This window comes from Falco punctatus (assembly GCF_963210335.1).
Source record: "Falco punctatus genome assembly, chromosome: 7".
NCBI lineage: Eukaryota > Metazoa > Chordata > Aves > Falconiformes > Falconidae > Falco > Falco punctatus.
The window spans coordinates 70,216,896-70,231,351 of NC_137587.1; the positions used below are offsets into that span (position 1 = coordinate 70,216,896).

General features: G+C 63.3%; 2 protein-coding genes across 19 annotated transcripts in view; one reads left to right on the plus strand and one right to left on the minus strand.

Annotated features, from left to right (window-relative positions):
* Positions 1-36: 36 nt before the first annotated feature.
* CKMT1B (creatine kinase, mitochondrial 1B) lies at positions 37-9,915 on the minus strand. The gene is made up of 9 exons (XM_080397466.1): positions 9,600-9,915; positions 3,895-4,093; positions 3,360-3,455; positions 3,019-3,240; positions 2,402-2,487; positions 1,240-1,363; positions 985-1,119; positions 505-630; positions 37-286 (listed from the first exon to the last, which is right to left on the minus strand). Exons 1-9 carry the CDS (start codon positions 9,746-9,748, stop codon positions 170-172), a joined length of 1,254 nt encoding a protein of 417 aa, XP_080253592.1. The 5' UTR covers positions 9,749-9,915; the 3' UTR covers positions 37-169.
* Positions 9,916-10,741: 826 nt separating this feature from the next.
* The window catches only part of PPIP5K1 (diphosphoinositol pentakisphosphate kinase 1), a 48,683-nt gene continuing 44,968 nt past the window's right edge, over positions 10,742-14,456 (plus strand). For 4 of the 18 annotated variants that reach the window (XM_080397401.1, XM_080397403.1, XM_080397415.1 and 1 more), the window contains exon 1: positions 10,805-11,993. The gene's annotated coding sequence lies outside the window, so the exon portion shown is untranslated. The other 14 variants (XM_080397417.1, XM_080397402.1, XM_080397404.1 and 11 more) reach the window with 8 other exon arrangements.

The following is a 14,456-nucleotide window of genomic DNA, read 5'->3' on the forward strand; positions in this document are numbered from 1 at the left end:
GTGGGTGCTGGGGTAAGGAGGAGACGGAGCCACGGCTACAGCAGCGCACGTTTATGGGGTCTGGCCTGGCGCGTTGCAGTAACAGGACTCAGCGACATGCTGGGCACAGGGATCACGTAAGCTATGGCAGAAGCTGGGTCCCACGGGGCTGGCGCTGCCTTGGTCCAGCTCAGTGCCGGAACTGTGGCACTGGGGAGGGGATGCGGATGTCCTGCCCCTTCTCCAGCCGTCGCTCACAGTCAATCAGGTAGTTCACACCGTCTATCACCAGCTGCACCAGCTCCACCTGCACCGGGAGCACACACGTGCTGGCTCAGGGGCTGTCCTGGGGGCCAGCCCGGCGAGGCGCCCCACTGTCCCCACCGCCAAGGGCAGGCGCTGCCACCCCCAGCACCCGTGTGCTGGTCCCAGCGCACATCCCAGAGCTGTCTGGGCACCATGGGCCCGTCATGCACACGCACTCCAGCACCCCGCTCCTCAAATGCAGCTCTGCCTGGCACCCACCTCTGACTTCCCCAGCCGGTCCAGGTTGGAAATGTCGAAGACGCTGCCAGTAGCTGCAGTGTCCACACCGCCCGTCCCGCGCTTCTGTAGCCGGAGGTTCTCCAGGATCTTAGGGAAGCGGCTGTCCTGGTGCCCAGAGAAGGTGTCAGTGCTCAGCGGGACCATCAGCAGGGGGGTCAGGGCTCTGCAGCCCCCCGGGGCAGCCCTCCCGCCGCTTGCAGGACCCTGTCAGTGGGCTCGTAATCCCCGCAGAGAGCCCTGCCCTGAGCAGACCCGGGTTGACACCTGGGTCCCCGGCCCCTCCAGCCACAGAAGCAGGCGGGGGCTGGACCGTACACTTCCCGGGGGAACCTGAGAGAGGTCCAGAGCCGGGTCCCACGCAGTCCTGCACCTCCTGCGTGGCTGGGCTCCCTGTGCCCTGGAAGCCGGTGGTCCCCGCAGCCCTGGTTTGGTTCCCCACAAAACTGGCCATGGTAATACCTTACTGAGCAGCGGCAGCTTGATGTGGACGCCTGCTCGCAGCCCAGTGCCCAGGTTTGAGGGGCAGGTCAGGATGTAACCCAGCCGCTCGTTCCACATGAACTCCCAGCCTCGCTCCTGGATTAGCCGTTCCACCTGGATTAGAGGCGCCAGCAGCCGTTCAGCCCTCAGCCAGGAGGTGCCAGCCCCATCCCTGCCCACCTGTTTGCCTGCCTGTTCATGGGGCTGGCGCAGCCGGGGCTGGTGGGCACTCACCTCCTTCAGCCCCCGACAGAACCGCTCGAAGACGCGCTTCATGTTGCCACCCTTCTCCATGGAGATGATGCGCGTGTGGTCTTCCTCGTTGATCCAGATCAGGAAGGTCTTCTCGTTGTTGTGCCTAGGGACAGGGCTGCGTTCAGCCATGCTGGTGGCTGGCAGAGGTCCCGTGCCCACCCAGCCACCCGTGCCAGCCCCAGCTGTCCCCTTCTGCCCTGCCACCATGGTGCCAGTGCTGCCCCGCGCTCCCGGTGCTCTGCCTGCACCCATGGCTGGGAGCATGTTGCCAGAGCACTGCCTGGCAGCGAGGCAGCCAGGAGATGCTCCTGGTGACATGCCAGCATTCATCCATGTGTGCTGCTGCAGGCAATGGGTGCTGGCCCTGGTGCTGTGGGTGCAGGCAAGTGCTGCTGGGGAGGAGCAGCATGGTGCCAGCGTGGTGGCAACCCTGCCTGAACTGGGGATGGGAGCACGGCTCCTGCACCGTGCAGGCAGTGGGAGGGGTCTGTGAGGCATGGGGTGCAGGTTGGGGTGCTGGGTTAGGGGGTAGCTGGAGCTGGGGACCATGGGTGCTGTGGAGGTGTTTTCCATGAAGCTGCTATAAAGGCGCTGTGCCAGCGAGGGCGGCATGGGCGGGTGCGTGTGCCCGCTGTCACTCTGCGTGTGTGTGTGTGGGATGCTGCGTGGGATGTTGCATGGCTGTGCAGAGATGCTGGGAGGGAGCAGTGAGATGCAGTCGTGGTAGGCTAAGTTTGGGGGCAGGCAGAGTATGCAGAGAGCCAGAAGGAGCACCGGGGATTGCCTGGGGAGCAGGAGGCAGTTACGGATTTTTGGCAGCCTGGAGTGCAGGGTGCTGCAGGATGGTGAGAGTGGGAAGGACCGACAGCAGGGGCTAGCTCTGAAGTCCCACTTCTTAGGAGGATGCTGTGGTCTGTGTACAGAGCAGCTGGCTGCTGGTGGCAGCACACAAGGGACTCCCAGGTCAGACCACAGAGCCTGGGATGAGCACGGCCCAGGGGCACTGGTGCCACACGTACTGAGGTCTGCAGTGCAGCAAGCATGGGGAACGCGGGTGGTGGGGCTGGGGCAGCCGGATGGAGCAGCAACACCCCCTGCCTTTCTGCCCTGCTGACTGCCCCATGCTGGGGCAAATCCTCACCAGATCCCTCGGGCATCAGGCCAGTCCCGGGCCATTCCTGCTGCTGTCAGGAGCGGAGACACCGGCTTGTCGAAGAGGAAGTGGTCCTGGAGGGAGGCAGAGTGTGTGGGCTCACCCGGGCTGCACGGCTGGTGCCAGGGCATCCCGTCTCACCGCCCCCAGCCTGCCGTGCAGGCGATGTACTGCAGCTGTCCCAGGCAGGGCAAGGTCACCCACTGTCAGCACGGAGGGCAGGAGTCCCTGCCTGCCTGGCCAGGAAGGCAGAGGGCTGCTGGTGCACAGCCCACCCCATACCAGGGGCTGGTGCGGCACCGGCTGTGTGCCACAAGCCCACCTGTCCCTGAGCGTGGGCAGGGACATGGGGTGAGAGCCAGAGTGGGCTGTGAGCTGCTGGGGCTGTGTACAGCGAGCTCCATCCTCCCCTGGCTCAGGAGGGCTGAGTGGCACTGTGAGCACCCTCAGCACCGTGGGGCAGCCTCGTTGGGGAAGGGGGTCCTGGTCCCACAGGACAGCAGGGCTGGGAAAGGAGGCTACAGCCTCCCAGAGAGGCAGTGCCAGGGAAGGGGTCCTGCTCCACGGCCACCTGGGGTGGCTGGCTGGGAGCTGCAGCGACTCACGTCAATGAGCTGCTGTTGCTCCTTCTCCGTCATCTCGCTGAGACGGTAGTACCGGCCCGCCAGGTCTCCGGTGAGGCCGTTCAGTGCCTCCACAGCCACCTTCTCCACCTCTCGCCGCTCAGCACGGGTGCAGGCTGGTGGCAGGCTCAGCCCACGGATGCTGCGCCCAGTCCGGACCCGGGATGAGAGCACGTAGCGCTCATCGAAGTGGCCAAACTTGATCTGGAACAGACAGGAGCCATGGGGATGCTTATGGGGCAGCACCAGTGCTGGCAGAGATCCTGTCCCCTGAGTCCCGGGGAAGTTCCCCCATGTGCAGCACCACTGCCTGGCTCACGCACCTTGCTGGCATCCAGGTCTGTGACGTGCTTCATGGTGCGGGGATTGTACCCATTGTGCCGCTCCTGAATCACTGGGTCGAACAGGTCAGCAAACACCTGGAGGCAAGCGGGATGATGTGCAGCACTGCAGACCCAGAGCCCCACGAAGCCCCTGCCATGAGTGTGGCACAGTCCTGCTGCCAGTGTGGGGGATGTGGCAGCAGGGGGGCATGCAGAGGGGGGCTGGGGGCCAACGCTGTGTCCTGCAATGCAATAGCAATCCGTGGGGCTGACACTGCCTGGGCAATTTGGGCTTGGAGACAAGGAGGAGGAGGAGGAGGTTGCAGGGCTTTAGGAACAGCTGCTCTGAAGCAGCCCTGTGTCCCATTGGGACACACTGGGGCTGGCCAAGGAGCCTCTCCAGCCGCCTGGGCTGGGCAGGAGGAGTTGGGCAGTAATGTCCTGGGCTGCTGGATGTACTGCAGGTACTGGGACACCTCCGGCTGCTGCAGGCACCCTGGAGAGCCTGGAGCATGGCAGGGCTCCAGCCACTCACCTCGTAGGTTTCTTCATCACCAGCTACCATGCCCACGGTCTTGATGAAAGGGTGGCCAGGGTTGTCAACACCTGTCTGGATGCACTGGTCCAAGGTCCAGCCGTTAGGGGTTGCTTTGTCACAGAGCCTGGCATAGATGGCTGGCGTCAGGTTGCTGGCCATGCAGTTGTTGTGCTTCCGTAGGTCGGGGTACTCAGCGCTGTGGGAGGAGAGGCTGATGAGTCCTCTGGGGCCAGGGGACCCCAAGTGCTCATGCCCTTGCCCCACAGAGACCCTCAGGGCAGGTGTGGGCAGGGATGCTCTGGGGAGGGCGGTCAAGCTGCTCTGCTTGCCCACTCCAGCAAAGGCCAGCCGGGAGCGGGAAGGCAGTTATGGGCATCACGTGTCGAGGGCAGAGAGCAGCCTGAGCCGAGGGCTGACATTGCCACAGGAATAAGAGCCTATGAGAAAATCTGGACTGGTTGTTAGGGTGCGGCTCCTTATCAGCCACGTACCAGGGCCATGGGGTTGGTAAAGCTTGCTGGGCAAGCGGTGGCAGCCACGTCAGCCCCAGCTCGGCGCTGGGGCGTGGGCAGCCATCAAGAGGCTGTGCACTGAGTTGCCAGGGTGGCCAGGCTGTGGAGGGGAGGGTCTCACTCCCCTTCTCCTTCCTGAGGCTGCCCCCACACCAGCCCAAGCAGGGGGTGGCTGCTCCCACTGCTCCTTCTGCCCAGTACCAGGGTCTGCCCATGCAGCGAGTGCAGGAGCAGGGCACACAGCCCGTGGGGGTCCTGGTGTGTCTGGCCCCTGGGCCCCATCTGGGCACCTCAATCCCCGTCCCCTGAGATGCCACAGGGCAGGAGATCGGCTGACCCGGATCAGCAGCCGTTGGGAACCGCACTGCTCTGGTGCAGTTTATTGTATTAGGGGGACGCTTTCGTCTAATCAGCTTAGCAGGAGGCCTTCTCCTGACCTCATTCCCACTTTAGCCAGGCTTTGTGCTTGTTCTGCACTCACGGGGGGATTGGCAGGGCAGGACCCTGACAGCACTCTCCTTGGCCATATCCCTCATGCTGGGAGGTGGTGCCTCCACTTGCCTTAGTGGGACAGGACTGGCCCCTGTCAGCCCAGGAGACCTGGCTGGTGGCCACAGTGGGTCCCAAAGCCCTGGGGATGCCTGTCTCCTCTGCCTGGAGGGGCACTGCTTTGGAGGTGGCACAGCTGGCGGGGGCAATCCATGTGGGAGAAGAGATGCTGAAGCTAGTGCAGGTCTGGAGCAGTGGGAGCAATGCCCGACTACCATCACCAGCAGCGAGTCCTGGCACCCTCCTGGCACTCAGGTCCTGCTCCTGGGCTGAGTGCCCACCCAGGGCGCCAGGTCTGGCTGCCAGCACCCGGCCCCCATGCTGCAATGCAGAGTGCTGTCGCTGCTGCTGCCTCCTCCCCTGCGGCTGCAGGCCAAGGAATGTGCATTGGCCCTTTGCCTACAGCTTGGGCACTGCTTGTGACTTCCTGCGCTTTGCAGAAAGAAAGGGAGGTAGGGCTTACATTGTCTGCTCTGCGTAGGGAAGCACTGGCAGCTCCAGCCTGGACCAACGCAAGGAGGAGTTTGCTCCAAGGCAGCAACTTGTCCCAGACACAGAGGCTGAGGGCTGCTCCCCCAGCCCACACACATATCTGGGCCACACTGAGATGCTCCAGTTCAGAGGCTGGCTCGTCATGTGTAGGGTGCAGCCGGCCCCAGCCTCCTGCACCGCTCCTGCCTCTGCCATCAGCTGGCTACTGACCTGTGTCTCCCCAGGGGGACACACTCTCATAAAAGCACTTGTTGATCAGAATGTGACACTTGGACATGTAACTCCTCTGTCCTCAGCATGGCTAGTGCCGCTTGGCATGCCAGGACCACAGCCTGTGGTGCTTTCCACCCTGGTGGCAGCAGACTACATTCAGAGCGGCAGCAAAGGTTACTAAGGGAAGCAAACCTATTTCAGTAAGCGGAGGACTGCTGCAGGTTTAAACATGCTGTCTGCTATGGGCAATCCATACCTTCACTGAGGTGCTCAGACTCCAAAACCTTGAGATTCTGGCCACTGCCTGCAGGCTCTGTGCCTGCTGCAGTGCTGATTCATCTCCTGGTCCAAACACACCCTCCCCCCAAACAGCCCCAAACCATGGTCAGCAAATCTGGGGGATCGCTCTTCAGCCTTTCCGAAGCACCCGAACTGAGCGGGATGGTGCCAGGATCAGCAGGGCGATGCAGGGATGAAGGTGCTGAGCGCTTGGTGCTGTGCTCACAAGCGGTGCCCCACACAACCAGAGCAGCACCCAACCCTGCAGCCTGGGCTGGTCCTGAGGCTGGTGTGGGATGGCTCCTGCTGTGTTCTTCTGGGTGTCCAGGTGTCCTCTGCCTCAGGCACAAAGGCGACACTGCACTTGGCCTTACTCAGGTTGCCTTGGCCCCTTGGTTTTGGTCCCCAAAGCTGGCTTTAAAATCATGACCCTTTTCAGCATCGTATTTTGTCCCTGGTGCCATGGCACCGGGCAGTAGGCTGGGCTCCCCCCCCGCTGCAGGGGCTGGCAGCATCTTCTGTGCAAGGTGGACATCTGCCAGCAGCACAACTCAGCGTGGGTGCTGGGCTGCCACCTGCAGCGCCCTGGAGGCTGCTCCACGCTGTCACCTTGCCTGCCACCTCAGGGTGCAGCCGCCTGCAGCAACCGCCCTCCCTGCCCTTGTGCCAGGAGGTGCTTCACCCGGGCAGGGACCTGCTAAGCTCCCAGCAGGTATTATTAGTCCGTCTGCTGGCTGGGCAGCTTCTCTGGGCTCTTCGCCCTAATCCAGCCACCTCCGGCACCCTTCCTGGCACCAGCGTCCCTGTGGGTGCCACGCTGCGGGCAGCTCCTGCTGCACGTGGCCTCCTGGGAGGCATGGGGGTGCATGGGGCGAGCGGTGCAGACCCTGCGCGGTGGCGGTGGGCGGGAGGAGCGGGGTGCTGGCAGGGTGCTGCAGCAGCGGAGCATGCGGCTTGTTTACGCAGGAAGGAGGGGGCTCGGGCTTTGTGTGGAGATGCTTTGGCAGGGAGCCCCGGCGTCACCGTCCAAACGTGGCATGGTGCCAGACACCCCCCTTCCCTCTCCGGCATCTGTGCCCACGTCACCTCTGTGGGGGGTGCCCATGCCACCACCCCCAGCGTGGCCATTTGCCCTGCGGTGCCTCTGACAAGCGACCGTGGAGGGCAGCTCAGATCCCTCAAAGCTGTTGCCAGTGTCTCTCACTATTTCACATAAAGACCAGAGGAGCAGAATCCCCGGACAAAGGCAGGCTGGCTTGCCCGTGCCAGCACCATCACTGAACCAGACCCAGCCACACAGACCCTCCCAGGAAGCTCATTTTAGAGCTTCTCAAGCCACATCCCCTACCTTGGTTTCACCCCCCCCCCCTCCAGGCTCACCTCAGCCCACTCCTTCCCGCAGATGGTGCCTGGCTGTTCCCCCAGCCCTGTCCTTGTTTTCACCATTGATGTCCTGCCCTGCTGTTTTTCCCCAGCCCACTGATCCTGCTACAGCAATGCCTTTACAGCACGGCCAGCTTGGCCCCTGCCCCTAGCCACAAACAAGGACCTAGCGGTGCACACAAGGGGACACTGATGTGTCCAGGTTTAGTGGCACCAGCTGTCCCTGGTCCCTGCTGCCCTTGCGGGCAGGAGCAGGACGCGGGCAGGGTGCCTGCCTTTCTCACGCCAGACAGCAGGTCTCACAGGTCCCGGTGTTTTTCTCTCACCATCCTCCCTCGGTAAAGACCTGATGTCTATGACCCTGCAGTTGTTCAGAAAGCTTGAAAATACAGCCCTCTTGGGAGGTGAGTAAACAGTAACATCCAGCCTTCATCATTCTCCAGAGTTGCTCCATTTCTGCCCCCTCCTTTCTGTGGCCTGACCCAGCACCTCGGAGCCCCCAGCACCGGTGCTGAGCACACAGCTCTGCACGAGCAGGGCTCTCAGCCTGCAATGCAGCGCCACTCTCTAACTGCACGGTGTTTGGTGCAGGGATCGCAGCAGCTGCGTGTGTTTGGAGCAGTAACGTGCTGCCTCCTTCCCCATGCCGCTCCTTCACCCTGCGCAGGCTCTGCTGGCATCAGGATGGGGAGGAAAACCTGCTCCTCGCTTTCTGACCTGCCAGGGTGAGCAGCCAGTACCAGGGCAAGCTGGAAGGACCAGCTCATCCCTCTCCCCTCCTGACCCTGTCCCTACCCTGCCTGGTCCTTGTGAGGCACAGGCAGCTCCTGCCTTCAGCTCCCATTTGTGCCTTGGCTCCCCACGGTCCCGGGGGCCAGGCAGCAAGGGAACCAAGCGGGACCTGCCTCCACCTGTCCTGGCCTGAGCCCCTCGCTTCCTTGGTGCTATGGCAAGCGGGGGCGAGCAGAGCAGCGCTGACACCTCTGCCCACGGCAGTGCCCCTCCTGGGGCCCAGCCGGGCTCCCCGAGGCAGCCTTTGACAAAGAGCAGGTCAAAGGGGGAGCGACACAAGACCTTCTGTGCTGGTGCTTGAACCTTAGCACCGCTCTGTAGCTGTGACACTTATCTGGCTTAAGGGATCAGGCACACGTTGTGCGAATACGGCCAGTGGCTCTCGCAAAGCCAGCATTACCCCAAAAGCACCCCTAAGCCAGGCCACGGCTGTGCATGTGCCCACCCGGCCCAGCTCGGCTCCGTGCCCACCTCCCAGAAATCCTGACTGCACATCCCAGGGCTCGTCTTCACCCCAAACTCACCCGCAGGCTGCTCAGCACCTGCGGGCCCCTCCGGCTCCCTTTAAAAACTGCCCCCAAGATGGAAGAGCGAGGAGCAGCCAGGAAGCCTTTGCTTTTAAATAGAGAAGCCCCTGTCCCCAAGGCAGGCACGGAGGCTGGCCCAGGCAGATGGGCTCGGGCCAGGAGCTGCTGCCAGCCCCCGGGGGCTGTCACGGCGCCGCAGTTACTGCTCCGACACCGGCTTTCCGGACAGAGCTCCTGGGTGTTTCGCCAGGAGAAGAAAATGAACCTGTTCGCTCCGTCCTGTTCCCACCAGGACGTTGGCAACTGGCCCCTGGCTCCCGCCACCGCCGGGCAGAGCCTGGGCTGTGTCCTGGCCCGCACTGGCTGTCCCGGCGGCACTGCCCTGCCAGGCTGAGCCCCCCACCGGGGCAGCCCCTAGCCCCAAGGACCCCCGGAGCTTGTCCCCTGCCCGCTGCCGCCTGTCCCTGGGCTGGCTTTGTCCCGGTGCTCCAGGGCCGCCGCAGTGCCGGGGCTCCCAGCCTGGATAGCCGCGCCGGAGGGACGCTGGGTCCTGGAGCCAGTCCCGGGGATGCGCCCGGGGGGCCCCGGGGGTCTGCGCCCAGCGCGGCTGTCGGGGCCGCCCGGCGCTTGGGGAGGCCGGGGAGGCCCCGCCGCGGCGGCGCCGGTGCCCTTGGGCGCGGGGACGGCGGGGCCTCGCGGCGCCGGTGGCCCGGAGCGGGGCGGCTCCGTCCAACACGGCCGAACCCCCGCCGCCGCGCCTCCCACTCCCCGCCGCCGAGCACGGGCTCGGTTCCTGGCCGTCCCGGTCAACCCCCGCCCGCGGACGAGCAGCGGCCGCCCAGCCGCCCCCAAGGGTCGCCCCGGGACCCCCGCCCTCCCCGGGTGCCGGTGCTGCGGGGACCGGCCCCCGCCCGCCGCCCCCCGCACGTGCGCCCCCGCCGCCCGCGCCCGGTACCTGGGTGGGTAGCGCCGCCGCTGCCGGTCGCCCGCGCTGAGCGTGTCCCGGGCGAGCAGGAAACCGGCGGCGAGCGAACCGGCGCCCACCATGGCCAGGAGACCGGCGGAGCGGCGGCCGGAGAGGGCGCGGGCGAAGGTGCTGGCCATCGCGGAGCGGCGGAGCGAGTGCGCCGGGGCCGGGAGGCGGACGTGATGGGAATGGGAACGGGCACGGGAATGGGAACGGCGGCGGCGGCAGGGCGCGCGGGGGGCGGGGAGCCGGCCGGGCACGGGGGGGCCGCAGCGGCACCGCCACCTGCTCGGCCGCCCCGCCCCGCCCCGCCCCGCCCGCCGCACCGGAGTCGCCGCCGCCTTCAGCACTGCGCGCCGGACAGCGCCGGCGGGGCAGCGGCGCTGGGCCCCCCCCGCACCGGCACCGGGCCCCCCCCGGCACCGGACCCCGCCACCGGCGGGCCACGAGCACGGCACGGCACGGCGCGGGCCGCGGCGCCGAGGGCGCGGCTGGGGCAAAGTCCTGGGGCCGGGAGAGGCGGGCGCGGCTCCCTGACGGCCCGGAGCCGCGCGTGGGATGCGGGCCGGGACAAGCGGACGGGCCAGCGGCCGGTTCTCGGCGGCACGGCCTGGCGCGGGCGGCGGTCACCGGTCACCGGCCCTCCCACCGCACGCCGTGCCGCTGCCCGGCGCTGGGCGCTCCTTGCTCGGGCCCCACACGCCGGGACGGGGCGGTCGCCCCGCGCAGTCCCAGTGCCCGCGGCAGCCCCGGGGCAGGCAGCGCGCCGCGTTCCGCCGCCGCAGAGCCCCACGGGACGGGAGAGGCGACGGGCGCTGCCCGGGACCCGTCGCCCGGGCTTCCCCGGCGCACTGGGCAGCGGCCGCCCGGCACACTCGCGCCTCCTGCCCGGGTCCCGCGGGGCGGGGGGCAGCCGGCGCGGTGCGGTTGCCGTGGTAACGCGGGACCCGGTGGCGCTGCCGGTACCCGGCGCTGGGCCCGCGCCCCACGTGCGCGCGGCACGCCCGGCCGCGCAGCCTCCCCCGCCGCCGCCGCTAGGGGTCGCCACGCCGCACCCGCCTGAGGCCCGGCCGGCCCGCCCCCCTCCCCGCCGATTGGACGGCTGCGCCCGTCAGCAGGCTGTGATTGGCCGGCGGCAGCGCCGGCGGCGCAGGATGCGCTCGGAGGCCGCAGGTGAGCGGGAGGGAAATGGCGGCGCCCGGCGTGGCGCCCCCTGCTGCCGCCGCCGGGGTGTCGGGTCGTCCCCGGTGCGCCGGGCCCGAGACTGAACCCCGGGTCGGGGCGGGGAGGGGAAGCGAAGGGAGTGGGAGGGGGCATGACACACACGACAGCGGGCCGCGCCGCTCTTGGGCCCGGTCGTCGTCGACTGTCGGGGAGCGCCGGGTAGGTGGCAGCGGCGGCCACTGGTGAGGCGCGGCCCGGTTCCCCGCCGCGGGCCTGCCGCCCCGCAGCCCCCCTGCCGCGGGCCTGCCGCGGGCCTGCCGCGGCCAGCCCGGCCCGGCCGCTCTCCGCGCCCCCCGCCCGGGTCCCTGGGGCCAGAGCGCTCGGCCTCCCCCGGCGCGGCCTGCCCGGCCGGCTCGGCAGGGGGCGCGGCGGGCTCTGCACGGGGGCGCGGGTGTGGCGGCGGGGGGGGGCCCGGCCCGGCCAGCCACGGGCGAGCGGAGCCCGCACCCTCCCGGCCGCGGCGGGCTCTCTCGGGGAGCGGGGGCCTGTGGGTCCCCGTCGGGGCCTAGCGGCGCAGCGGTGGCCTGCCGGGGTCTCGGCTGTTCCCTTCGGGCGGGCCCGGGCCCGGCGGGCTGGGCTGTGTCTGCCTCGCCCCCGGCCTGAGGGAAGAGGCGAGCCGCGGCCCTTCGCTCGTTAATAAACCCTCATTAACGGTTACAGTCCCAGGGACATTCTGATGCTGCCGGGTTTCACACTTCACCTGTGTGTGTAATGAGAGTCATTTAAAAATCTCATTAAAAACTGTCTCCAAAGGTGAGGATTGACCTTACTGCTGCGGTTGCTATGTGAGCAGCAGAAGGCTTGCTCAGGTGTAGAAGCGATAAGCCGAGAGGTTTTTTTACTAAATTTGCAAATGGCATTGTCTGGCAGAAACAGCTCCTGCTCGGGAGACATTTCGTGTTTGCGCCCTGGCTGTGCGCTGGGTTTGAAGATGTCGATAGATCTGGAGTTACCGAAAGTGCTGCTGGAGCGCTGGGAAGCTTGCCTTCAGCTGCCTGGCTGTGAACGCGTTGGACTTCTGCGTTAACAGAACACAGAGAGCTTTCTTTGATACACCACAGCGAAATAGCTTTTAATTATTAACTCCGGAATAGGTGTTCTTTTTCTCCTGAAGCAATTAAGTGTCTACGATAAGAGTACAGCTTTCACCTTTTGTATGTAAGTATGTAATTAACCTTAATACAAATAGCCCTTGTGACAAGGGGAGTAACTCTTTGGGCAAAGGTACTTCCCTGATCAAGGCCTAAGCTTTCAGGGTTGGGGTTTTTTTGTTTAGTTTTAGTGCCCACAGCAGTTTCAGGTAGTTCAACAAGACGTTGCCGGCATTAATATTTTAAAATGCCAGCTACGTGTATTCTTCAAGCTTGCAATCCTGCAGATACTTGACCTGGCTTAAATCAGGCTGTGGGTCTGTAATCGTCCTTGCAGCCTGCCTGCATGCAGCTCCTTGGACCTCCCACCTAGTGCTGCCTGGGTGCGCAGACCTGGTCTCCGCTCCCAGAGCTGCCTCTTCTACCGCCTGTGGCTGCTGCCACCAGCGATAGGATCAGCCTTGTTGGGTTGCTGCAGTCCTTGGCCCTTCAGCCCTCCACCGCAGGGACTGCGCTTTCAAATCATGCACCATGCAGGCTGTGTTTAAAAAACAAAAGGGAACAAAACCCCCACACCCACACCTACACTTTTGGTGGTTGATGCTACACTGAGAACAAAGTTAATACAAGACCTGATCATAACCTTCTTCTTTCTTAAATTTCTGGTACCTCAGGATACAGCGACACAAAGAATAAGTCTCTTTAGTCTGTGAGCATTCTTACCTGAACAGCACCAGAATGATCTGCCGGGGAACTGGAAAACAACCTACTATCCCATTTGCTATCACTAATATAGGGAGCTGAATTAGTCCCAGGACATTTAAGAGACAAGGTGCACATTTCTGTTTCAGGTTGTGTGTCAGCAGCTTTTTATTGCCATTAGGTGATTATGGTAAACTCTGTTATGATTGCGTACCGGATCATCACTGCCCTTCTTGGAAGAGAGTGCAAGAATGCCTTTAGCTGTAGTGGCTGCTCTGTACTTCCTTCTGTATTGTGATGAGACTAGCAAGCCTGAATATGCCATACTCAAAGCCAGAACCATCTTTACCTTTCTTGCATGCATGCCAGAGCTGTGTTAATGCTTTTGTTTCTCTTGGACGATACAGCCAGTGGCATTAACTCGGTGCTTAAATTTTCTTGCTGTGATTAGCAAAAGGTGAGACCTGCAGCACTCTCAGCAAGTGGAGACTGGTCAGAATGTATGACCTGTGGGAGCAGTTAGCTCAGGAGGTGGTGAGAATGATGCAGAACCATCAGTATCGCATGCTGTCAGTGCCTCACATAGCTCCAGGCTGGAAGAAAAGCAGTAATGGTGTGGTGGTGGTGGGGGCTGCGTGCTGCACAGGAACCTTGCTGGTACCATTTCTGTGAGGGAAGGTGCCACCCTCCTGGCATCATGAACTCTTTGAAAGCCTAGCACTAGGGCTGATTCAGTCATGTTGGCAAAACCTCCTGTTATTAGCCTTTGATACCGGAATATAGAGCTGCACTTCCCTGTTTCCCTTTAAAAGCAACAGTCTGTCTGAGTTTTAGATGCCTTAGTTTTATGCCTGTAGCTAAAACTTCTGTTTCATCAAGAGTCTGTAGTCTTTCTTGGTATAAATCTAGTCAGATGAGGGATCTACTTTGAAGAGAAACTTGAAAAAGGTTTTGGTTATACTCCCTTCTTTTCCCCACACCAGAAACAACCTGAGATCCTGAGGCTTTCCCTGTTAACCCTAAGGGCATGCCTGATGCATCAGTGGCTGTTGGCTTCACTGAGGCTCTAGTTTTTCTACCTGGTTTGAATATGGCATGTCTTGGCCTCTAGAAATAACTACAGAGCAAGGCAGAGGCTTTTTTTCTGGGGTAGGAGCAGGGATGTAGAGAGCTCATTGCTTACTTCTTAGGGCAAAGGTTTTCCTGCTGCTTGATCTGTTTTTTTTCCAGGAGGGAGGGGAGAGTAAGGGATTGGAGGAAACAACCCTCCTCCTATTCTTGCATGGTTTACTTCATTAAATCGTCAGCCATCAAGCTGATAGTGTACTTGCTAAGGTCTTGGTCTGCACTGGTGTGCTGAGGCAGCAGGGCGCAGGAATGAAAATGATTCCTAAGCGTGTCAGGAATCCCACTCTTGTCATCCTGTGGAAATAGTAGGACTGTATGGAGCACACAGTAGCATGCCGGTATAGCCTGGTCTGCCAGCACTGTTGCTCCCACCAGTGGAGAGCACTGATGGTGAAATTACAGCTTTAACTCTTGCTGATCGGAACACTTTTCTGTGCTGGGTGTGCCCTGTGCCTCCAGGTTTGTGTGGGAGCAGGCAGCACTGGCCTTGGTGCACCAGTGGAAGACCGGTGTGAGCTGGGGAGTCGGGCAGCGGAGATTGTCTGCCGAGCGGTAGGTGCAAAGCTGGGGCTTGCTGTGTCACCCCTCTGGTTTCTGGTGGGTTGGTGTCGGCTCCCCCAGTAGATCTGGCATGATAACTGATGGGCTTGCTGTCAAACCAGTGCCTGATGGCGTGGCTGCGGGACCTTGTCCCGTGTGC

What these genes read in the sequence shown, in the direction of transcription:
- CKMT1B (XM_080397466.1), bottom strand. Translation starts at nt 9,748, where the DNA reads ATGGCCAGCACCTTCGCCCGCGCCCTCTCCGGCCGCCGCTCCGCCGGT. An exon ending in CGGCGGCGCTACCCACCCAG is followed by an intron (nt 4,094 to 9,599) that starts GTACCGGGCGCG and finishes CTCCTCCCACAG; the next exon opens with CGCTGAGTACCCCGACCTAC. An exon ending in AGCAACAGCAGCTCATTGAC is followed by an intron (nt 2,488 to 3,018) that starts GTGAGTCGCTGC and finishes GCCTCCCTCCAG; the next exon opens with GACCACTTCCTCTTCGACAA.